At 38.5% G+C, this 26,299-nt stretch overlaps 1 protein-coding gene across 3 annotated transcripts in view; it reads right to left on the bottom strand.

The window, feature by feature from the left end:
• Positions 1-26,299, bottom strand: part of USP32 (ubiquitin specific peptidase 32) — a 153,210-nt gene that overhangs the window by 112,443 nt on the left and 14,468 nt on the right. For all 3 annotated transcript variants that reach the window (XM_048824508.2, XM_048824509.2, XM_048824511.2), the window contains exon 2: positions 8,554-8,681. In XM_048824508.2, coding sequence (XP_048680465.1) covers positions 8,554-8,681 — 128 coding nt within the window. The remainder of the gene's footprint in view (positions 1-8,553; positions 8,682-26,299) is intronic.

Here is a 26,299-nt window from a genome sequence, read left to right as displayed (position 1 = left end):
CTATATAGCTCTGGGGGGAGAACTGCAGAGGAGGCAGCCAGAGACTCCAGCTGCTAAGTCCAGAAGCAGTGAAACTAAAAGTACTTCAGATATTTAGAGAGCATTCTACAGTTTTGACTAGACTCTTCCTGCCCTGTGTGACTAGCAGCTTGTTCCAACCCTTCCCCCTTCCTCAGTCTCTACATCTCATCTTCACTCCAAACCTACCCTTTTTTACCTTCTTCTCCCTGGTCCTGTCCCCCTCATCCAACCTTCTCTTACTTTTTCTTTCCATTTAGCTTATCCTCTGCTAACCAACCCCCACCTCACAATATCTTGGCACTAACATGATGTTTGTCACCATCACATTGTTCTCTCTAGTTGTTTGTTTTACCCCTTCATCTGTCTTGTCTATTTAGACCCTAAGCTCTTCCAGAGAAGACCATATAGTATTTTTTTATACAGTGTGTAGCACAATGTGTTGGCCTTTAGGCACTACCATAAAAAACAGGATTACCAACAGTGTTCCAAGCATTCTGAAGACAAGAAAACAGTTTAATTGTGAATAAGTCATAAAAGCATTTGACGGGTCAGAGAAAGCCCAGTTTACAGGCCCCACTGAAAGTCTTCATAGCCCAGTTCAAGACCAGACATCAACATCCAGTCAGTCAATTAAAAGTTGATGTCTTAAAAGTAAAATAACTTAAGAAACATCACTAATTGCTTCTAATCCAATATTCCAGTGATTGTTTATATTATCTACACATGGCCTGAAGGTTGCCTTCTCTTATGGTTAAGTTAAGCTGTTATTTGCCTTTGGAATCTGCGTACACTTGACACAAAATGCTTCCCCCTACAAAACAAAAACACAAACCTTTAGAACCCAGATTAACACAGAACCGGTTATAATGTGGCTCTACAAAACACCAAGGATATCCCCAAGGCACAACGAATAATGAAAAAATTGGTCTATAGATCTGAAATGCTATTAAATTGCTCTCCAGATGCAAGTTACCGCTTGAGAAAAATAACTTTGGCTGACTACTTATCTCCATCAGCAAAGTTAATTTATTCAGTTTAAACTTTTATGAATGAGGTTTTTTTTTCCTATCATCTGGAAAACTGCTCAAGTTTCTATAATCTGGAAAACTGCTCAAGGGGTAACACACTGGTTTTATTATGCCAACAAACGTAGTACAAAAGAGATTTCTCCAGACAGAAGTAGATTTTCAGTGCGATGCATCACATTTTATCCATCCAACTCACATTATTGCTAATGAGAGTTCAATGTCTAATTTTTTTAATGAAAATTTTATACCCAGAGTCTCACTCCATTTCTCTCTCGTGGAATATTCTATCAGCAAACAAAACAAGCTAAACTGTATTATTTATTAGGTTTGAAATTCAGAGTTTGACAGCGGGTAGAGATATTGAAAGCCAGTAATAGTGGAGAAAGGATGTGCAGGAAGTTAAAAGAATTAATGATGGTAGGAGGTATGATTACAAGGTTAAAAGAACCAAGAGAGATTACTGAAAATTCACCATGAGAAAGATTTAAGATTAGCCTTAAAGCTCAAAAGATAGAGTTGCAAAACAATAAAATTGAAGTTTGATTCAGTGTACACTATTAGAACTTCAAAATTCAGTATAGCTCTCTTTGTTCTAATATTCTCCTCCCTAGTTGCACACAAGTAAGGAAATTCTATTAGTTTATTAATTATATATTTCTTATGATGTGGTTTGAATATTTCTGTTAAACCCAGGCTAATAAAACTTCAGTGTATTTATTTCTTGTGCCCATTCTACTCTTTGCTTCTGTAAATATTTATTTACCATTTCTTTCCTATATCTGCAAGGGAATAAGCCAACAACGTCTTTACCCATATTTTTATTTGAAATCTTCAATAAAATATTTGATCACAATAAATAAGCATGCAGACAGTGCCTCTTATATTAGATTTCCAACTACCACTAAGCATCAATATGATACATTTCAAAAACAGAAAGAGCAAAACTGAAAGTTCCCATAATTCTTTTCACATAAACCTCTTAAGAGGAGTATTTTATGATGAGTTTCAGTACATCACAAGTGACAATCACTTATTTCAGTTCCTTGTAACAAGTCTGTGTAAACTAAAACTTCAGGTGTTTGTTTTAACTGCTATTTTAACAAAACCTGATGTCTGCACAGAACTTGTATGGTATATTGGCAGATTATACCTCTTAAATGAGTGCAGCAGAACCCTGTAACTAATATTTTTGCTAGCCAAATCCCATTTATCTATGATCTTTTCTGTAGTTTTCTGAGAAAACCAGGGAGGTAAGAGAAGACTAGCTCTCCTACTTCCTCCCCTCCCCCACCCAGGCAAAATTTCTCTAGTATTGTATAGCTTAAACAAAATAAAATGAAAAATAGAAGATTTCGTCTATGAGCAGAAGTAACATTCTCACTTTCAAGGTTCAAGTTCAGAATGAGTCTAGTCTGAATATGAAGTCTAATATCCACTCCTAATGGAAATGGCACCTTTCCTATCACATTACTTAATATTTTTGGTAGTTTGGTTGTATCAATTGCTGGCAAAGTAGTGCATCAGAAAAATTTAACTCTTGGACAACTTTTAATCAAAAGGTTTAAAACATTAAGAACTAGACTAAAACACTGATCGCACAGTGTGAGGTCAATAAGAGCAAAGAAGAGGATCCTATATTGGGTGCAAACTTAAGTTTATCAAACAAACCACTAGGGGATGGGAAGTTTATTTTGAGCTTCTTACACAAGCCTTTAATGAATGAGGGTGTCATTTGGCACCTAAAACGTCACATGGTAGTTGCTAACAAGACATCCCTGAACAGGTGATGAGGTTTCCTAGGAAGCAATAAAAAATTAGGCTCAAGTTTCAGGTGTGTACATTGGTAGAAGACGGTCTGTGAGACACACTGTGGGCTGATGCCATATGAACAGGCCTGTTAATTCTATGGTCTGTGTATACTGGAATGACATCCAGAGAAGTTGACACCTTATCTTATCATGGACATGCTACATATAGCACTTTCAAGGAAGAAGGAAAAAACTAAATACTAATCATGGACAAACATTGTTAAACACATTACGTCAACTGTTTAACTGAGAAGAATAGTGTTCTACTCAATCTGACTGACTGCGAATTTTAGTTTATTAGTATTTACTTCAGTATTTATTTAGTGGCTAATGCAATATCAAAAAGCATAGCTTTTAGGCCAGAAGAAATCCAGCCAGATCTCATTTCATAGGACTACTCAATTAACACACTGTATCTTCTCTGTTCTACTCAAATATTTTAAAATATACTGTGTAAAAATTGCCATTTAACTGCTCTAGTCTCAAATATGAAAAAACTGCATTTCTAACACTAACAAATCTTTTTTAAAGTCACACACTTGGAATCATTTGAATCATTTATTGTTCCTGTTGTAAACTGCTAAATAATTTGATTGTCTTTGCTTTGTTTATAATCTTAGCATTATTTAGTTGCACAGGACACCTTAATTCTGGTATTTTCTTACTTCTGAGTGCTTGACTTTGCAATCTTTATCCTGTTTTTAATGAAGGTTTTCAGGTGTAGTTTCCTAGGTTTTTAAACTATCAAACTGAAACCAGATAATCCCACATGCTGGAATTTGTGGAGACCCAGATGGTTCATCAGATGGGTTAGAACCTTTAGAGAGCAGTTATGCTAGTGGAGTAATTGATAGCCAAAGTACTCATCTCCACCTTAACATCATTTAGATCAATGGTTAAAGATTAGAGGTCTCAGAATAGAGCTTTGAGTAACTAATCTTTTTGCTTGCTTTCCCCACTTCCCAAGCCACCCAAGACAAGGGATATCTTTAAAATATGGGTTTAACCAGGCCCTGATTTTGTTTGAAGAATCTAATCAAGGTACTCAGTTCACAGAGATGAGTCACAAGTGTATTACTTAAAGTATATTGCCTGACTGACAATTATTAGGCATATTTCGACATTTTAATGCTACATAGTTTTGAGGTGTCACAGTCTCAGCATTTAGCCAACATAATCCTGGTTCTTGCATTCATCTTGGTTCACTGACTGAAAGCTGAGACTTGCTGTCAGGTGGCGGGCAAGTTAAAATAAGATAACCATGACGTAGTCTCTACCAGTGAGCAATGATTTAAAAAACAGAAGACAACCAGCAGACATTATTTGAAAACAAAATCCACTGCTATCTGTGATCACGTCTCATCACTAGAACACCACAAGATCACATGGCTCATCACTAGAACACAGTTTAATCCCTAACTCTACACTACAAAGGGAGATGAGAGGTCCAGTCTCACAGTGGAATTTTAGGAGTATTATTCCAACCCAATAACTCATAGGACAAGATAGTTTTGTTCCTATCCAGTCCTTTATAGGCTATTAATAGTGAAAGCATCCTGACCATATATTTGGAAGTTAAGATTAGAGAGATATTTCAAATGAAGAGTAAGTTATACAAAAACTTTTTTTTTTTTAATTTAATGTGAGCTAGCATGTACATAGCTATTTCCTCTTGGGACTTGGCTACACTTGCGAGTTACAGTGCAATAAAAGAGCCCCGGGCGCACTAGCTCACTACCCGTCCACACTGGCAAGGCATGTAAAGGGCTCTGACTCCACGGCTACAGCGCTGCTGGTACTCCACCTCGGCGAGTGGAATAACATTTGCTGCACCCCCGCTGGACCGCCGCCAGTATGGACGAGGTGTTGCATTACTGCTCTCTGATCAGCCTCCGGAAACGGCCCATAATCCCCTTTAGTCAAATGGCCACTCTTGTCATTGTTTTTGAATTACTGTAGGAATGCGGATATGCCCTTTGGAAGCCCCATTTCTGACATCCGGCTGCTTATCTGCTCTGAGACAAAGCAACCATTAGTTGGAAAGCTGCATGAGAGAGAGAGGCGGGGGGGAGGGTCTGCTGCTGAACTTACAAGACAGCATGCTGACATGCTCTCAGCCCCCCCAAAAACTCACTCTCTTCCCCACCCCCACATACACACAACACACTCCCTGTCACACTCCACCCATTTGAAAAACACGCTGCAGTCACTTGCATGCTGGGATAGCTGCCCATAATGCAATGCTCCCAATGCCGCTGCAAGTGCGGCCACGCCAGTTCACTTGAAGCTGTCAGGGTAGACAGACTGCAGCTCTTTCCCTACTGCGCTCTACGAAGGCTGGTTTAACTCAAAGTGCTCTACATCTGCAAGTGTAGCCATGCCCTTAAACACTGAACAATTTGCATAAGAAATGTCCAACTATATCATAACAGTGAATAAAATAGTCCATGCTTTCATCATCTGTTTCAGTGCTGGGAAAGACAAAAAACTGATTTATAACAGGCCAAAAAATACCCATATTCATGGAATAAACAGCTATATCTTGGAGTAAATCTTGAGATCGATGCAAAAGAAACATCTGTCATATTTTACAGGGTTAATAAACCTTTTGCATTAAATATTTCCCATATATGTATTACCACGCAGACAGACAAAAGCATAGGTCCTCTAGTTGGTGGGGAAGGAGAGCTAATAATTGAGGACATCGAGAAGGCTGGGTTGTTTAATGACCATTTTGCTTCAGTCTTCACAGAAAATGTTAATGCTTACAGATAATCAACACAATATTAACAACAAGGGGGAAGGAATGCAAGCCAAAATAGAGAAAGAAAAGGTTAAAGAATATTTAGGTAAGTTAGATGAATTAACATTGGCAGGACCTGATATAACTCCTCTTAAGGTACTTTAGGAACTGGCTGAAGCAATCTCAGAACCATTTGCAATGATCTTGAAGTACATTATAAGAAAAGTTAGAGGAGGACAAGAGAATAGTATCCATTGTTAAAAAGGGGAAAAGAGGACCTGGGAAGTTTTAGACCAGTCAACGTAATTTTGATACCTGGAGAGATACTGGAACAAGTTACTGATCAACCAACCTAGGGGATAACAGAGTTATAAGGAATAGCCATCATGAATCAGTCAAAACCAAATAAGGCCAAATCACCCGAATTTCCTTCTTTGACATAGTTACTGACTTAGTGGATAGGGAGGAATCAGTAGATGTGATATAACTTGATTTATACTTTTGACAGTTCAACAAGACATTCTGATAAGCCAATTAGGGAAATGCGATCTAGATGAAATTACTATAAAGTGAGTGTACAACTAATTGAAAGACTGTACTCAGAATAGTTATCAATGGCTTGCTGTCAAACTGGGAATGCGCGTCATACAGCAGTCATCCTGAGTCCAGGACTACTCAGTGTTTCCATTAATGACTTGGTAATAGAGTGAAGAGTATGCTTCCAAAATCTGCAGAGGACAACAAACTGGGAGGGGGGTTGCAAGCACTTTGGTGGACAGGATAAGAACTCAAAATGACATTGACAGATTAGAGAATTGGTCTGAAATCAACAAAAATTCAATAAAAACAAGTGCAAAGTACAGTAAAAGCTGTTTTATCCAGCACATTGGGGGTGCTGATAAGTGAAAAATGCCAGTTAACAAAGAGGGAGGGAATTTGGGTGCAGGGGGATTTGAGGTTGGGGCACAGGCTCTGGAAGGGAGTTTGGGTGCAGAAGGGGGCTAAGAGCAGGGGGTTAGGGTATGGGAGGGGGTTCGGGGTGCCAGATCCGGGTGGGGGGGGCACTCACCTCAGGCAGCTTCTCACAAGTGGCGACCTGTCCCGGCTGCTCCTAGGCAGAGGCGTGGCAGGCGGCTCTGCACACTGCTCCCACCCCGCCCCGAGCACTGGCTCCACAGCTCCCATTGCCCAAAAAACATGGCCAATGGGAGCTACAGGGGTGGCACTTGTGGACAGAGGTGGCACGCAGAGCTGCCTAGCTGCGCCTCCACCCAGGATCAGCAAGGATAGGTCACCGCTTGCGGGGAGCGATGCAGAGCCAGGTAGGGAACCTGCTAGCCCCATGCCAACCGGACTATAAACCGGACTTTCTATGAAGATTAGAAATGCTGATTTATAGAGCTTTCTGGTTGGTACAGGGCCAGATAACACAGCTTTTTACTGTACTTCTCTTAGGAAGGAAAAACCAAAAACACAACTATAAAATAGCAAGTAACTGGCTAGGAGATAATACTGCTGAAAAGGATCTGGGGGCTACAGTGGATCACAGATTGAACACAATTCCAATCAACAATATGATGCCGTTGCAAGAAAAAGGCTAACATTCTGGGGTGTATTAACAGGACTCTCATATGTAAGTCATGGGTGGTAATTGTCCCACTCTAGTGGGCACTTGTGAGGCCTCAGCTGGAATACTGTGTTCAGTTCTGGGCACCACACATTAAGAAGTGGACAAACTGGAGAGTCCAGAGGAGAACAACAAAAGTGATAAAGGTTTAGAAATCCTGACCGATGAGAAAAAGTTAGAAAAACTGGGCATGCCTAGTCTTGAGAAAAGGAGGCTGTGATAACCGTCTTCCATTATGTTAAGGGCTGTTATAAAGTGGACTTTGATCAATTGTTCCCCGTGTCCTCTGAAGATCGGACAAGAAGTAATGGGCTTAATCTGCAGCAACGGAGATTTACGTTAGCTATGAGGAAAAACTTTCTAAATATAAGGGTAGTTAAGCTAAGCCTTCATGATTGGAATTTTTTAAGAACAAGTTGGATAAATACCCTCAGGGATGGTCTAGGTTTACCTGGTCCTGCCTCGGCACAAGGGGCCAAATTTGATGAATTGAGATCCCTTCCACCCCTACATTTCAAGGATTATCTTTTAAAAAAATTAGATGTATGTACTGTGTATAAGATCAGCAAAATTGAAGATATTATAAATATATAATTAGGAATGACAAGCAGCAAGATCTCAGCTTAAAGTTCTGGCTAATCTTATTCTTTTCCCTCCAGCATTCAGTATTTTATTAATTTCTCTCTCAAATCACTTCAACACTGAAAAATAAAACATTTTTCTGAACATCCATATTAACGCACAAGATGGTAGCGTGGTGGTTTTTTTCGGTGGGGGGGTTACACAATATTTTTATATATGGAGCACATTTTGTTTCTGGATATTTTTCTGTATTATGTATGAGTCTTTACAAATACAGTTAAGTAATCTTATTTGATTTACAATCTTTTAAGACACTTAATTTGTCAGTAGAATTCTGGAGTAACCAGAAGTATGGGTACCTTTAAAAACAAAGAAAGCCCCACCTTGTCATGAGAACTCTACAGGGTCAAGCTCCCACCTCAAATCAACATGAGTCTAGGATTTTGACTCTTTCGAAAATAAGACGGTATGCCTCTCCATTCCGTTTCCCCAAGCCAATCTCAGGCTGCCAACTGAGTGTAGATGTACCTCATTGTCACTTGACAGCTATTGCTCTCTCTTGATTAAGCAACATTGATAGTATCTGACCAGAATCGTGGCCAACTGTCCCCAGCCAGAAAAAGTGAGCTGTAAAGCTGTATTAAAAATGGCATGCTCATCACAATTAGGATGGATGTATACTCACACATACATACATCCTCTAAGGAAAACAGTAAATATATAAATATAGATAGATATAATTACCTCTGCAACTTTTGGAGGCACTCCATCACCAAGCACTTCCCTAATGAAGCACTGCTGGCTCATGTAACATGAGAGTCCACAAGTTCTCTTGAAAGCATCTCTCAGACGCTTTAGTTCTACATCTGTAACTGTATTAAGAAAAAGAAATTATAATCAAGGGAGATGTGCAGGAAGATTTAGCAGCTTTAACTGCACTATCAAGAAGTCCTTTCACAGAGAAATAAAAATTTCTAAAACATATCCTCGTCTTGCAATAAAAATACCTAGATAAATTAAAGAAATTGTGTATTTAATTTATTAGCTCTCATTAGACATCTGGAAAAATATTCCAGAAAAGGAGTGAAAAGTCACATAGAACAAAAAATTTAATATCAATTGAATATTCTCTGTATAATATATATAAATCTGGACTGAGTATAAGCCAAACGCATGATCTGTAACTGATAGTTGCCAACATGTAGTTAAGAGTTGAACTAGCCAAGCTCCTTCATGTAAGCAGTTTTCATTTACCAAATAAAAAGGTCTGCTTTTGTGCTATATAAAAAAGAGTTTCCGCAAATCACCACCTACAGAATCATAATACAAAAAGCATTAATAGAAAACAGATCTAACTATATTATGGTTAAGTTTTGGCAGGAGTGGAAAAATCGTTTTTTAAGTTTTTCTTCCACAGTCACAGCTGCAAGCTGATTTCTCTACTGAAGCGTATTTGCACCAACCTACAACATATGACAAAAGGATTGATGGGTTCCCCGTTTACATGCACACAGGCTTCCTCTTGCCTGAAGAACTGGTCTTTGATTTTAATATTTTACACTTCCAGCATCTTTCTAATGAAGTTCTTCAAGGTCCTAATTCAGCAAGGCACTTAAGCTTGTGCTTAACTCATGTGCTTGAGTGCCTCGTTTGAATGGAAGCCAAAATGCTCTGATAAAATGAAGTCTCAGAACCCTGTGAGATTCCATTCGATATCCATTTTATAAAGAGAACGTTCGGCACATTTCTGTTCCTTGGTCAAAATGCAGTGTAGCTGTAGCCCTGTTAGTCCCAGAATATGGGAGACACAAGGCAGGTGAAATAATAACTTTTATTGGACCAACCTCTGTTGAAAGCCTCTCTCTCTCTCTCTCTCACCAACAGCAGGTGATCTAATAAAAGATCTCACCCACCTTGACTCTCTAAAATGGGTCAATGACAGAACTAGGAACAGAGCCATGGAGTTTTGATTCCTGTTGCCTACTACAACACCACTCTCGCCCTTAAGACAATCTGAGCAGCATTACCCCCACTTCAATCCTGCATTTAAGTAGTGTGTTAACAGACTTTTCCTGCTGACTTAATGTAAAAAAAAAAAAAAAAGAGGGCGAGGGGGTGTTTAGAAAATAAAGTCCTCTGTTTCTGTCAATGAACAAGTAAATCTGTCCCATACCTAAACTTGATAATTAGGAGTATCTAAAACCATTCCCTTGCCAATGCAGGAACAGTGTCTAGCAGATTTTCGAAAGCACATTTATTATAAGCTATTATCAAAACCCTTTGAATCTCTCCTCACCCAAGTATGTGTTCTAATCACTCTCCATTTATATCCTAAGAGAAAAGGAATAAAACATTAACTGGAATTCCCATCCCTAGGCTGTGTCAGACTGAGACAGGTTTGTGACCCTATTCTGCCATTAGAAGACTATATGACCCCGATCACGCATCAGTGACATTGTGCTGCAGAATAGAACCATTTTTCACACTGAAGCCAGAACACAAAGCAAGCAACATTGGATGCAAAACTAACATTACCGCTAGGGCATTTTTCATCGTCTTCATAAGATTACTCAAACCATCTCCCCTCTTGAAGGTCTATAAATCAGCAGCTAAACAATAACAAACATGCCTGAATGGTTATTGGGGTTTAGGGCTTTGAGTGTTAGAAGCATACAGCACACCACAGATTTCATTTCCAACCAGCATCCTTGAAGATTACAACTTGTCCCTTAAGATTCATTGTCACTGTTTTGTCAAAATATTTCTCACCTATTTTGAAATTGGTTCACATTTAAATTAAAAATCTACCTTTCATTAATAACTATGTTCACAAGAAACCCTCATATTTATTTTCATATATATTATTGGTGAAAGACAATGATACTGAAATTTTCATATGCTTTTTTTAAACTAAAAACAAGGTTTTAAAGGTTATGAGAAATGGGGTGATAAAGAAAGAAAAGAAGCTATTTTGACAGCATTAATGCTGTCATGAAGAGATAGTTTTGACGTAAGGATTTTACTTGAGCTATTGCCACTGCATATCGTACTGATAAAACAAGAACTGACATATAATTAGGTCATCTACTGGCAACGGCATTGTTATCTGGAGCATAAAGTAACATTTAAATTTCATACTCCCATATTAGTTTCTGTCTATATAGTCATTCCCAATTTTTATTTCTTGAGAGAAAGTAGGATTCTATGTAAAGTTTTGCTAAAACACCACAGTCTCGTTAGAAAATTCTCTCTGTGAAAATTCTCTCCTCAGCATTTATCTGGGCACAGGAAACAGCCCAAGGAATAACTTCCATAGCTGTAGGTTGCCCCCAACCTCTCCTGAAGAGTGGGGGACAGGACACAAGGCTAGAGATTCTGCCCACCTGATCCTGTATCTCACCATAGCCTTCAAATATGTAAGGAATTCACGTAGCAAGGCTCCATACAACACTTGTCTGAGTAAGTATTTTTGTAGGAGTAAACCAAGATAAACCAAGATACCTAACTCTTGGACAAAAGCTAAGTGTGATGAGAACATTGGATGTCCTACAAGATTTAAGTTCAGGACCTTCATGGTATTATTCTCTGAAATGCTTCCAGTTCCACATGTAGGGCTAGAAAGACAGGCAGAACTACCAGGTCTAAATGCATAGAAGAGACATTGGTGAGGGGAGGACAAATTTATGCTTATTAAGAATGGGGAACCTTCTGGGGAAGGAGAAGCCTACAGAGGAAACATAAGCTCCACCTTAACCAAAATGGAACCAGACTGTTGGCATGTAAAATTAAGAAGGCGGTAGAGGATTTTTTTAAACTAAGGACTCGGGGAAACCTGACAAGTATGGAGGAGCACATCCCTTAGGGATGAATTTATTAAAAGGTGAGCTCTATATTCTAATATACAGAATAGGAAAGAAGTTGCTAAAGTACGGGTAGAAGCTAGCGAGGAACAGCCAAACACAGAAGTCCAATTTAAACATAACTCATGAAAGCAACTAAATACTGACAATATGTACAAGGGCTTATATATAAATGCTAGAAGTCTACATAAGTCAAATTCTAACAAGGAAAATAGGAAGGAGCACAAACTCTGGCAAGTAAAATGTAAATGTTTAATAGAACAAGACAAGAAAAAATTGGAGAAGCAAGTTGCTAAAGATGCAAAAACGAACAATACAATTTTTTAATTTTAAAGTGTATCAAAGGCAGGAAGCCTGCCAAACAAGCAGTGGGGCTGCTACATGAGAAAGGTATTAAAGGAGCACTCCAGGAAGACAAGGCCGAAGGCCCACTTAGTCCAGTATCCTGTCTTCCGACAATGATCAATCCCAGGTGCCCCAAAGGCAATGAACAGAGCAGGTAATCATCAAGTGATCCATCCCATCACCCATTCCCAGCTCCTGGCAAACAGAGGCTAGGGACACAATCCCTGCCCATGCTGGCTAATAGCAATTGGTGGACCTAGTCTCCATGAATTAATCTAGTTCTCAAACTGGGTGCTGGGCAACAAAATTGCAGATGAACTTTAACATTGATAATGCAAAAGTAATGCACATTGGAAAAAATAATTCCAACAATACATACACAATGAAGGGTTCTAAATTAACTGTTTACCACCCAAGAAAAAGAAGATCTTGGAGTCACTGGATACTTCTCTGAAAACATCCACTAAATGTACAGAAGTGGTTTAAAAAAAAAAGCTAACAGTATGTTAGGAAAAAGGATAGAAAAGACGACAGAAAATATCATAATCACTATATAAATCCATGGTGCACCCATACCTTGAATAGTGTCCAGTTCTAGTTATCCCATATCAGAAAGGATATAGTGGAATGTGAAAGTGTATAGAGAAGGGCAACAAAAATCATCAAGGTTATGGAACGGTTTCCACATGAGGAGAGCCTGAAGAGATTAGGGCTACTCAGCTTAGAAAAGAGGCGACCATGAGGGGATATAATAGAGGTCTACAAAATTATAAATGCTGATCTGAATACAGTGAAAATTGAAAAAGTGAATAGAGAAGTGTTATTTATCCCTTCACATAACACAAGATGCAGGGGTCACCAGGTTTAATACAAACAAGAGAATGTACTTTTTTCACACAATCCACAGCTAACCTATGGAACTCATTGCCATGGACATTGTAATAGCCAAATGTATAACTGGGTTCAAAAAAGGACTGAATAAATTCATGAAGGATAGGTCCAACAATGACTATTGCCAAGATAGTCAGGGACACAACCCCATGCTCGCGGAGACCAAAAGCCTCCAACTACCAGAAACCAAGAGGGGAAGAAAGGGGTGGATCACCATAACTGCCCTGTTCTGTACACTCCCCCAAAGCTCTGGTATGGGCCACTGTAGGAGACAGGATACTGGGCAAGATGGACCATGGCATGACCCACTATGTTCTTATGTTCTATTTTACAGTAAAATAAAAGTATTATTATGAGACCTTTGAAAAGGGATAAGTGTCTTCCAACACAAAAAGAGAAACTTTCTCCTAGCATTGTATTTTTCCACACTGTTGATTCCAAATCCATTTCTTTTAGTCTCAGTATAAAATCAATCCAATCTTTGTTGTGATTATACAGTGAAGAAAGGCCAAGAAAGATGTTTAAACAACATAACCTAAATCTTGCGTTACCAGATGCTTCAGGGTTTACATAGGTAAGATGATGCAATATGTACACCCCACTGACTTTCAAGGACCCAATTAATGTATTAAACACACCAGCTTGATGCATGGTTACTTAATACAATCCCGTCACTCCCAATGCTTTAATTTAATGCACTAAACTAAGTTGAACACCACTTCAGGTTCAATTTCCTAAAAGAGGTAAAATGCAGAAAGTCAAGGAAATGAACTGACAGTCAAAACATACGTAAGTCCTTCGTTCTAATAAAAGCTTTTCACATTTTTTATTAATTACTGCATTGCTGAATTAGAATACAAACCTTAGCATTGTATGAAGAGACACTGCCAATGATCTGTATTTAAATAAACATCGGCTTCATAAAAACTTCCTGAGGGGTAATATGAATTACTTACATTGAGCCCTTCTCAACCACACCAACAGGAGCATATACCTTTTTCCCTCCCCCCCCCCGTCTACTGAGCAGAAGCACAGCAAAGGAAAGAACCCCGAGTGCACCAGCCTGGTAGATACAAACATTAGAACCTTATCAGTGGTGGTCTATAGTCTAACCTGAAAGACTATAAACCTCAAGCCATATTCCAATCTGTTAACATTGACAGAAGCATGCACTGATCCAGAGCAGTATTACATAGCCTTCTTCTGAGTCAATAAAAAGCACATTTCCAAAAGGTTTAATTTCCTTTCTTCCTTCTCCTTCCCATACTCCCAATATTAGTACAAAAGGTGCAAAATGACAACTTTAGGGTAACAACTTTATCTTGCAACTTCTCACTTCCCTTCTGTTTTTTTTTTAAACTGGATCTCAGCCTTTTGCTTCTGAATCCCCTCATGTTCTAACTTCCCAATGCATGTCCTTTTCTCTACAGTATGCCATCAGAAGCAACACACACTCCTACATGGGACTGCAGTTGCATGCCTACAAAGCGCATGTCCCCAGCTGTCATGGCAACCCCAGCCACTTAGGAAGAGAATAGGATAGGGCAATTCCAGTCAGTTTCCAAATGCTAATACTGGTGCTTCTAGTTACTGTAAAAGCACTACAGAACAGAAGCACAAGCACACTCCTAATTAATTATATTTAAGATTTTCCTGCTTGGTTAAGTGAAAAAATGCAGCATACCATGCCCAGTTTAAATCTTCAATTACTGTTGTAACAGAAAATTTCATTTACCTGATAAATGTGAATTGGCTGCATATAATATGCTAGAATATAAAGCGACTTTTACTCATCCAAGTGCTTTCCTAGTCATAAATTTATTGGCTGCTCCTTTATAAGATTTACCCGTTTTAATAATTAAAACAATTCATAATCTGGCAACCTTAACTACAGCCATCATTAACACTTCTGCTATAATTTATATAGCACCTTTAAGGGGCTGCAGAGGAAGATTTGGCCTTCTCCCTCCTTCCACCACCACCTGATCCTCCTGTTCCCATTTCAGGTATCCTCTCCCTCCACCAGCCTGACACCCATGTCCCCTACACTAGACCTCTCCAAATCTGAATTAGTGGCATTATGGCCGGGTGCCTGGGGTTACAGTGCCACTCGAGTTTGTCCCAGCCAGCCCCATCACACCTCCAGCTTTCACAGCTTTTGGCTTCCGGCTTTCATCGCAAGAGTGCTCTACATATAATGTATATATAGGAATCACTACACACACCACTGAACTGCAGCCTTCTCTGTGTTTAATATCTCCTCTAATGTCGAACAGCACATAATATTTCCTGTGCTAAACTTGTGTAGTGAAGAACACTGAACTAAATAAACTGTGGAGCAATTCAGGAAGCTGAATATAATTGTGCAAGTTTGAATTGGACTAGGAAACCAAGAATAAAAAACCTCTACTTGTAAGCAGTGGGTACTGCAGCTGGGAGCATGCCTCCCCAGCCAGGAAGACAGACTCACAGCTGGCTGTCTCTAAGCTACCGCAGTAGAAACAGCAGTGTGGACGCTATGGCACACGCAGGGGCTTAGGCTAGCCACCCAAGGGATCCCCTGGGTTCAAACTTGGGTGGTCAGCAAGAGTCTCCGCCCACGACACAACATCCACACAGCTATTTTTTGCCCGCTAGCTTGAGAGGAGCGAGCAGCAGGTCTGTCTACCCAGGCTGGGAAGCTTGCTCCCAACTACAGTGCAGGCATACCTTAAGTGCTCAAGATCTCTGTTTTAGATCTCATCCAAAAGGCTGTGCTGCCTGCAGCATACTGACACCTAATGCCATGAACGACACAGAAGTTACGTCTACGCTACAGACCTCACAGCAGCACAGCTGTACTGATCCAGGTGCCCAGCTGTAAGATCTCATGTAGCCATTCTATGCCGATGGGAGAGCGCTTGTGGAAGCTTTGTACTTAAATCTCTAGTCACTCTATCAAGTAGCTGAGTCATCTGAAAGTATAAACTCCTTGTCACAAAGGTCCATAAAACACTACCAGGATTTTTTTTTTATTTTTATTTTTAATGGGAAGTTTGGATTTTTTTTTTTCCCCTCACCATCATTGCTGCTTGACAGATATACCGCCACTGCCCACACCCAACTGCAACTGGAAACTGAAAAAAGCAGATTTTCCCTTTGACTTACCGACCCCATGCACCACTGTATTTCTCTACTATTGAAAAATTTTAAAAAAAGACAAATTTAACAGATCTGGAAAAGCTCTCCTCTACTTTAAGGGCATCTGGACAACAGTTAAGTTCAAGAACTGTTCTCCTTGTAACATGCCTATTCCTCCTCTATTCAACTCAGCATCATACATGGTTGCATACCTCCTGAAAGTCTTAATATTTTGGAGGCAGGCCTGAGAAATCTTCAAAAGTCTGAGACCAAAGCACTTAATCTGCTCCCCTCACATTTTCTCTATGGCTTCCCCTTGCTTACTTCTACCAGTGTTTAACCCCTGGTAAGGAGGAGGGCGATTTTAATTGTATTATTTGTATTACAAATAGTTCTTAGAGATGACGGTCCCACTGTGCAGCGCCTAGCACAAAAGAAACAGCCACTGCCCTGAAGAGCTTACTATCCACGTTCTTCTCTTTCTTAGGCTCTTGCTTAAAGATGCACTTCCCAATCCCTTTTGCTCTGTTAGTTCCAAAGATGTTCATTCGACATAGGAAAAATTCAGCTTCACGCACCCAGGAATCATCATGTTGGGGCTATATGTTCATTTTTATTACTTTACAAATATTGTCTTGGGCATACACTATTCTTGTTCTAATCTACTCAATCACATTTAAGTATCGGTGCCCTCCTATATTTATATCTGATCTACTTATTCTGTCAAGTTGGCCAAACTGAAGTAATGAATTTTTCTTTCCTAATAACTGGTTTTGCTTTCATTACTACATAAAAATATATATCAAGTGTTTAATTTGGTTATTCTGCCCAATTTACTGGCTACAGCCATTGCTAGATGTGTAATATTCCTCAGGAGACTGTTGATGCGGTTCAGAAAGCAATCATTTACTACATCCATCATCGGTCTACATCTCAGTGCATGTCGAAAGGGCTTAATACCAGGAAGGTTTAAGTTACCCAGAGTCATGATCTAGTCATCTTCAAAAGTCTTATGAATTCTAACTTGTGAGATATTGTATTTTGTACTGCTGCTCTGCAACATACCACAACAATTATGAACGCATCGATATAGCTTCTTGTCATAAATAAAGGGAAGGGTAAACCCCTTTGAAATTCCTCCTGGCCAGGGGAAAGCTCCTCTCACCTGTAAAGGGTTAAGAAGCTAAAGGCAACCTCGCTGGCACCTGACCAAAATGACCAATGAGGAGACAAGATACTTTCAAAAGCTGGGAGGAGGGAGAGAAACAAAGGGTCTGTGTGTCTGTCTATACGCTGGTTTCTGCTGGGGATAGACCAGGAATGGAGTCTTAGAACTTTTAGTAAGTAATCTAGCTAGGTATGTGTTAGATTATGATTTCTTTAAATGGCTGAGAAAAGAATTGTGCTGAATAGAATAACTATTTCTGTCTGTGTATCTTTTTTGTAACTTAAGGTTTTGCCTAGAGGGGTTCTCTATGTTTTTGAATCTAATTACCCTGTAAGATATCTACCATCCTGATTTTACAGGGGGGATTTCTTTATTTCTATTTACTTCTATTTTTATTAAAAGTCTTCTTGTAAGAAAACTGAATGCTTTTTCATTGTTCTCAGATCCAAGGGTTTGGGTCTGTGGTCACCTATGCAAATTGGTGAGGCTTTTTATCCAACATTTCCCAGGAAAGGGGGGGTGCAAGTGTTGGGAGGATTGTTCATTGTTCTTAAGATCCAAGGGTCTGGGTCTGTAGTCACCTAGGCAAATTGGTGAGGCTTTTTACCAAACCTTGTCCAGCAAGTGGGGTGCAAGGTTTTGGGAAGTATTTTGGGGGGAAAGACGCGTCCAAACAGCTCTTCCCCAGTAACCAGTATTAGTTGCGTGGTGGTAGTGGCCAATCCAAGGACAACGGGTGGAATGTTTTGTACCTTGGGGAAGTTTTGACCTAAGCTGGTAAAGATAAGCTTAGGAGGTTTTTCATGCAGGTCCCCACATCTGTACCCTAGAGTTCAGAGTGGGGGAGGAACCTTGACAGAGTCATCTTCAAAAGTCTTATGAATTCTAACTTGTGAGATATTGTATTTTGTACGACTGCTCTGCAACATACCACAACAATTATGAACGCATCGATATAGCTTCTAATTTAATATTTTCACAGGAAGCTCAAGAAAATAACTGGACAACTTCCTTCTCCCCAGAACATTTATTTTGGTGTCTCAACAGAAAGCTGTCTATATATGAAGTATTTTTAACTGTTTCTGCCTTTACTGAATCTTTAAGAGGAAAGAACCAAGAGCTTTCCACCTGCTTACAGACACTCTAAAATACGTACATACCTGTTTAGTTTTAAAAAACATGTTTCCAGGAAGGAGACTTCCAAAGTTCCCTTAAAACTTTTTTATACCAGGGAAGGCAAAATAATGCTTATGTATTTTACAGGTAAAGCCACCACTAGTGGCTTCCTGGAGTCCCACATAAAGTGATAGGCCAAACCATGGTCTCTCTTTTTAAAGAGCAAAAGGGTATTACACACACTACCTCTCCCCCCACCCCTTAGCTACTTCCGCCGCTGGAATGGAAAAACTCCAAGCCCATCCACCGTCTCTGGCTGCTGAAGGTCAGTGCCCTAGTACTTTAGGAGGAAAGAGCTCGGACAACATTAGAAAGCCTGTACTAGTTCAGCCCAAGCAGTTAAAATTAATTTCTTCACAACTGTTTATTTAAGCTCCTGAAATCATCATAATTTCTGCTGTACCCAATACATTTTGAAACCTATTTTATTTTGGTCTTCCAGGAGCATTGCGTATTGCTGCATTTTAAGTGCCTTTTTCACTCCAGCAATACACAGTGTTTCTATAATAAAACATGGAAAAAATAGCTTACGCCAAACCACGGTTAGCCGTTTGAATTAAACCAGCATGAACAAGTAAACACAAAGTGATGGATGATACTACCATCTCCTTTTCTCATCCAGTTATGCCTAAGCTCTGGATGCATGTGTCAATATTTTAATCACTGAAAGAGGTACTTGAGGTTGCTGCCCCCAGAGTTTCACCTAACTTCTGTTTTTTATGTCCTGTATGGTAAGTGTCTACAGTCTATTAATTTTAGTGTACTTAATTTCAAATACTTTTACACTTTTTATTCCTTTAAACATATATTTCATGAAGTCATTAATCAAACAACAAATGTTGATAAACCTTTATTCCCTATTCATTTGGGCCAGATTTCAATCAGTGACCTAGAGACGAAAGGTTCCAGATATCATTAAGCCTGAGCCACCCAGTTCCAAAACTTGATGTCCTATGAGGCACAAAAACTATGTACAAAGGCAATAAAGTGAAACCAGTCTCACTAACAAACCATTCTTTAAAAAGCTATATGCTTAATACCCACTTCAAACAAATGCAACCCTAACACCTGCCCTAGATTCTGATCTTGTTTACTATGAGAATTCCACTGCCTCTACCTACTCAATTAGCATTTTTCCATCTCACTAAACTATTATCTATTTTAGCATGTGATAAAACGATCATCCCTGATAGTACACAAATTAGTTACATCTTGCCCATCCAATGCCTTGTACTCACTTTAACATGTGTCTGGTTTTCCTACGTGGCAGAATTAAACATAAATGAGGTGGTGATAAATAACTGCAGCGTGACTTCAACAAAACAACAATTTCATACAAATTTCACTCACAAATTAGAGAGATTTTGACCCTTGGATACTTTTGTTGTGCATATTCAGACTAATATTTTTGCACTTCTCAAAACTGGAGTAACTCATAGCAGATTTATTTAAAATGTGAAACTTCCAATTACTCCTTATTGTGTGAATTTGAACTGCAGCTTCACAACGCTGCTGCTTTAACAAGTAGATGACATTGTATCACAATCCCGGGCACTGAAAATGTAAATGACTAATACAATATGAAAGTTTTCAGGACAGATCTCAGTCTGAGATTCCAATGACCTTGTCATTTAAATTAAAAGAAAAAAAACAAAAACAAAAAAAAAAAACCCACTCAGGTACTTAAAAACAAAAACAAAAAAAACCACCCTGTTCCTAAGGAATAACTGATTGCAAGCCCTTATGTGAGGTGTTGGTACACTGGTCAGCTAGGGGTTCACGTTAACCTTACACAAAGTGAAGACCTTCTACACCTCAGGCTTCTCTCCTTCCTTAGCTTCACCACCTCAGGTTTTTTACTCTGAGAAAGCTCAATTTGAAGAAGTTATGGCCCTTTCCAAGGATGGCATCAGTGGTAACTATAACTGTATTTGTGCAGGGAAGCATTAATTATGTAATGCTGTCTTATTCGACAGCACTGCATTGTCTGCTAGATGGAAGCCAGAAACTGAGAGCAGAACAATCCATCTCAATAGCATGTACAACTTGCACATGATGGCAACCCAGACTTAAAGTCAGACCTCTGGAGGGGTAGACCTCAATATTATTCAAAACTAGTTTAAATTATAATTTATTCTAATTTTAGGTTATTACAAACTTGTCTTCACCTTTAATGAATTCTGACACACAAAATCCCTTGTTATTCAGTCTCAGGCCTCCATGTAGAGATTCCCCATAGTACTGAAATGTGCCAATTATTTGTTATGAGAAAGGGAAGTGGAAGGAAAAGCAGAAATGAGTTTGGTTTTAACTAAGCAAGATTGTATCCATATTTGTAGAGAAATTAATGTGATGAGCGTACAATAAATGGGACACTATCTTTACTGTCTGCTACAGAGAGTCACTTGTTCAAAGAGATCCATTTTACTGGGGAGTTCATGAAACCTACAGCCATAAAAAAAAATGTATACAATACTATAGGCATCTGTCAAGTAATGCGATATTACTAGACCATAATAACTAGCTCACTCATCTCCTCAGGGTAGAAACACAAAGGTAGTGAGTGACCTGCTTCAGATTAATACTGACTGAGGTTCATGAATGTATCTACAATGAACGTGAGTTGAACTGTTTGCTTTCTGAAATGTACATTCTTAACAAAAGCAAATCAGCTTTCAAAAATAATCAAAAATATTTTCTCTCGGTAGATAATACATCTATGAGTTATTTTACACACACATACACAGTCTGCTGTGTACAGACAATATTTTTTCAAGTATATTGTTAATGTGTTCATAAACTGGCAGTAAAAGAACCATACAGCACAAAAAATCTAGTGTAATTCACCTTCTAAGACAAAACTCATGTTAGCCAACATAGCAATAGATTATCACTTGTCCAATGAAGTGGGATGAAATTTCAGTGTTTTGCAATGGAACTCCTATTATTGTTAATTTGGAGCTACAAGTCCAGTTCTTTCCATGTCACATTATAAAGTTATCCCCTGTATCTTTAAAGTTGTAATTCAAATAATTACAGGATTATTTATATTTAGATATTGTACCTGATGTAAAATTATAGCTCTCACACACATAGCTGAATCCAAAGTAATATCTTATAAAAAAGGAAGATTATTCCTAAATTACACTGAAATAAAATGTTCTTGCTATAAAAGGCTAAGTCACACTCTCCTAAGGAAAGCCATCCTAAAACTGTTTTTTTGCTGGCAGGCTTGCTATAATTTAGAAAACAGTTTAATGAAAGATTAGCACTGCATCCCTTTTCCAGCTCTCTGTAGGGAATGCCTTAACTCCAGTCCTCTGGAGTTAAATTTAAGTGAAACTGCACAACCTCCGCTAAAAATTCTATTGTAAAATACAGTAGTTATAACATAGCTTCAGTCAATCCAAACATTGGGAGTATTTTTAGTTCAACAGCGTAACTTAAATCTAAAGCAACTTGTACAGACTTATGATTCTAAAAGTTTTTAAATTTGTAAATACCTAGCTTTATAATTTTTAAATATTTCCAAGAGTAATTATATTGTAAAATAAATGAGAAAATCTCAAGTGATCCCCAGTTTTTTTTACTTTGGAGTCTAGGTTTTGTTTTTTTAAAAGAGAAAGGCCATCCATCACCAACATGTGTAGGTCAAGAATTCAGTTTGAGGTTGCTAGATGTAGCGTGATTTTTAGAGGGCATAGTCACCAACAAATCCTGCTTCTAGCAGTGGGAGTTACAGGTACTAAACACCAAAATTTAAAAAAAAAAAAAAAAAAATCAAGCTACTTCTAATCAAGAGCCTAATGTCAGGTACCAAGATGCTAGACATAATGTTTAATGTCATAGGGAAAAAATTTAAGTTGCAGAATGAAATTTAAATTTTACTGCTTTTCTTCTCATCCTACTTAAGCTTATTCTGAACAGACATGTATAAAGACAAGTTCCCTGCCCTGAGGAGTTTACAGCCTAAGGCCCCATTCCTGTGAACCTGAACCTGCATATAATTTTAACGGAACTACTCATGTCCTTAAAGTCAATCAGACTAGTCAGATGCTTCAAGTTAACTATGTGCAAATGTTTGCATGATTGGAGCATTATTAACTTATAGGATTTCATCTTCAAGCAACAGATACCGCAATCTTCAATTGCACACTCTGCAGTATCAAAACTATTTACATTATCTCTAGATATTTAGAAATCAAAATAAAAAAGTCTAACTAAATCAGAAGACAGCCATTTTTACTAACAAACAAAGCTAAGCAGTGTTTGAAAAATTATACAAAGTTGTCCTAACATTTTAGAAACTCTTCCCTTTTTCCTTCCAGCACCCTGTATTTTTACCCCTCCCTGTTTCTTGCCTTACTTTGAAACACTAAGATGAACCGACTGCTGTTCGGGATGCACCTTTCCTTTTTAACTAGAGGAAGTTCTAATGAATGTCAGATCAAAAAGCACAGACCCACTTTGGCTCAGTCACATCCATGCAACCCTAAGTGGGTTGCACGTGCCTATGACAGCAAATTTACTCCATATTTTTTTTTTTTTTAAAAAAGCCTAGTAGGGATTTTTTTAAGACAATTATCAATTGTAAATCAATTAACACAAATATTTTTAAAATCTTAAATTAACACTTCTGCTGTTTGCTTTTTACATTTCACTGTGCCTCAGCGGAAAGAGACTTAGTAAGGCTGACTACTGGGTTCTCACACACTAGCACAATACTGCCATTTGAGTGAAACGCTGTAGGACTGCACTTAAATCGAAAGGCACGTCTATACTAGAAGTGCTACAGCGGCATCCCTGTAGCGTGACACTTATTACAACGATGGAAGGGGTTCTTCCAATAGTGCAGTAAATCCACCTCTCAGAGGTGATCAACAGGTCAACGGAAGAATTCTTCCAGTGACCTAGTGGTGTCTACACCAGCCCTTAGTTCAGTTTAACTACATCGCACAGGGCCTGACATTCTGCACAGCCCTGAGCAATGAAGTAAGCAGACCTAATTTTGTAGCACAGACCAGCCCTAAGTCAATATACATCAGTTTAAAGGTCATGACAATTGAAACTAATCCCACCATTTTGCACCTCAGATGCAGAGCCGTGCCCTTTTTAAAGGACCGAGGTCCACCTTTCTTGCTGCTAAGCATGAATGTCAAACAACTAAAGAAACCTAAATGCAGTAACATCAGTGAAAAATTAAACTCTCCAATTTTCTCCCCAAAACTGATCCTAGTAATTTGGTATCCTGAATTTAAGATGTTCCAGACTATATGTGATGGCACCAAATCACTTAATATGAGCATCTGTGGCAAACTATGCTATTTGTGTACTGATCATTGGAAAATATCAATGAATAGAGGCTCCATTTTCAATGGGAAACAACATGCTTAGTAATTTTATCCCAGAGATCCTTCTACAGTTTGAAAAAAAAAAATTTATTGGCTTCCATACACCATTTGGAAAAGGAAAAGGGTGTTAGAAGAAGACAACTGGTTTCCTAGATAAGTTGGATGATTCCAGCTCTTCTCTTAGAAATTTAACTTACACCTATTATCATCCTGCTTATAGAAGCTGGAAGCAGAGAGGAACATGTTGATGATCCACTGTGAGACACACTAAATTATACATACAATTTCAAACCCACACGAACACTCAAACTCTAGTCAATCAAAGCCTGGCAGATACCCGAGCCTGTACGATTTCAGCAGTTTTTGCCAAAAACTGAACTGTAGCAGCAGACGTACAGAGCCCTGAATTTGCTATAAAAATATTATCTGTATACTAACAAACGAGAAAAACAAAAAACAATCTACGAAGCAATGTCAGGAGAAGTGATGTCTTCTAAGAATGCTGAGGTCAAACAAAAATTTTCATACAACACAGTTCTCTAGTTGATGCCAATAATCATTTTACACCTACATGAGAAATATCAATACAACAGCTTGAACTTCCCATTTTTCAGCATTTGGCTGCTCGCCAACACCCTTGGGCTGCTCTCCAACACACTTGCAAAGAAGGTTAGATTCTGCAGATATAATGGACAGAGAGCATCAGACAGTACGACCAAGTGCTGCTATTAAAAATGCAAAAAAGTCATGCTTGGACAACAAGCATCACAGCAGAGAAAAGTCAGGTTCAGAGAAATTCTGTGTAGAGGTTAGACCAGTGGACAGTCAAGATTAATGGGTTCTTTTACTGTAGCACATCGAAACACCAGTGCATACTGTGCCTATGCACAGATCCTATGCTGATGAGCACCACAGAAGTGACTAAAAATATTAATTCTAATCCTATTAGTAAACAAAAACAATGCAAACAAGCCAACCAAAAAGCATGTTGTTTCTCCCACATCCCCTCTCAAAAATCCTCAGAATTTTTTTTTAAATGCTGTAATCACATCATATAACCATTTACAGATAAGAGGTTGGGTTACAGCCAGCATTCATTAATATAGAACCATACTTCATTAATATTGGGAGATGTAATAGCACAAAAGGCCTGATGGATCTTTACATACCCAAGATCTCTGATGATACTCCAAACACAACTTTATCTGGAAGGAAGTCAGTCCTTGGTTTTACATTAGATCATTTTAAAAAAACTAAAAACTTAGAAAGTAGAGTCTAACGGATGTACAGTACTGAAACAAACAGGAAAAAACAGAGGAGGTGAGAATTTAATATATGTTAGGGAGAGGAACACTCCTAGAATATAGGATTAAAGCACCTTACAGTACTTTTAACATGGCTTGTACTTTTTGCTAAATTATGGTCATACACAAATTCACAAGACACCATACAGGGACATATCTGTTCAGTTCCCATCGACATTACTGGGTAAAGAGCACTAATTGCCTGTGCATTGCCTTGGAAAAATTTACCCCCTAAGTACCAAAAAGAAAGACTACCAAGTACCAACAGTATGTGACTGTACATTGCATGCCATTTGTGGTTTGATAAAAACATGCAAATACTGGATTTTAATGCCAGAGGCTTCCCTGTCCCTATTATGTTGAGCTAAACGCTCACCTTCAACAAAGAAAGTAAAATTCTCCTGCCCCAAGATGTCCCTCAGTTTGAGCTCTGGTTTTACTAATTCTCTTAACGTTCTGATTTTTTTTTTAAGTGACTTCATTTTACAGGTTCAATATCAAAAACTTATAGAACATACAATTAATCTCTAACTAAGCAATAATTTTCCCTGTAATCACTTGCTCAGTATTTCCCCCAGGAATCTTTGTCCTACTTATACATGAAAATGTTATTACTTTTTCATTACTCTGTATTGTGACTCCACGGCTGTTATGAAGTTGTCAGGAACCAAATCAATTTTGAGAGGTTTCAAAGAGGCAAAATATACAACTTAATGTAAAATATTTTGGGGAATAATCCTAATCTGCAAAAGGCAATTGAGACAACTGGATCGATGGATTATGAACTCTGTAATATATTGTGAAAAAACTGAGCTACATCCACATTTAAGAATTCTCATGACCAGTCTATCAACAATGACATCATTCAAATTGCATGGTGCATCTCAATTTGAACTAACTCAGATTCTCTTCCCACACAGTTACTACAAATAGTAGTTAAAAGGAATTTAGGAATGAGAATAGTATAGTTTTGATACTGTTCTAGTAAACATCTGTATTTTCTTTAATAAATCTTTTTCTTGACAATAGTGACTCATTCCAGTTGTCAGTGAAAGAGTTTGGGATCCATTAGCCCCAACCATAGTGCACATCAAGAGTTTAAGAGACAAGAGTGAAGGCAACCACCACATTTTAGGATGCTTATCCAAAATGAACCACCACATCTTTTCATTTTTTCCTATCATCAGTTTTTACACCGTGCTCCCCTATACTTTTTCCTTCCATCCACACTGCCTTTTGCCTCTGTGGCATATGTTTCATACTCCACGTAATTCT

The sequence above is a fragment of the Caretta caretta genome, chromosome 17 (assembly GCF_965140235.1).
Source record: "Caretta caretta isolate rCarCar2 chromosome 17, rCarCar1.hap1, whole genome shotgun sequence".
NCBI classification, from domain to species: Eukaryota; Metazoa; Chordata; order Testudines; family Cheloniidae; genus Caretta; species Caretta caretta.
Note: the sequence above shows the minus strand (reverse complement) of the source record. Positions and strands in the feature narration are given on the sequence as shown.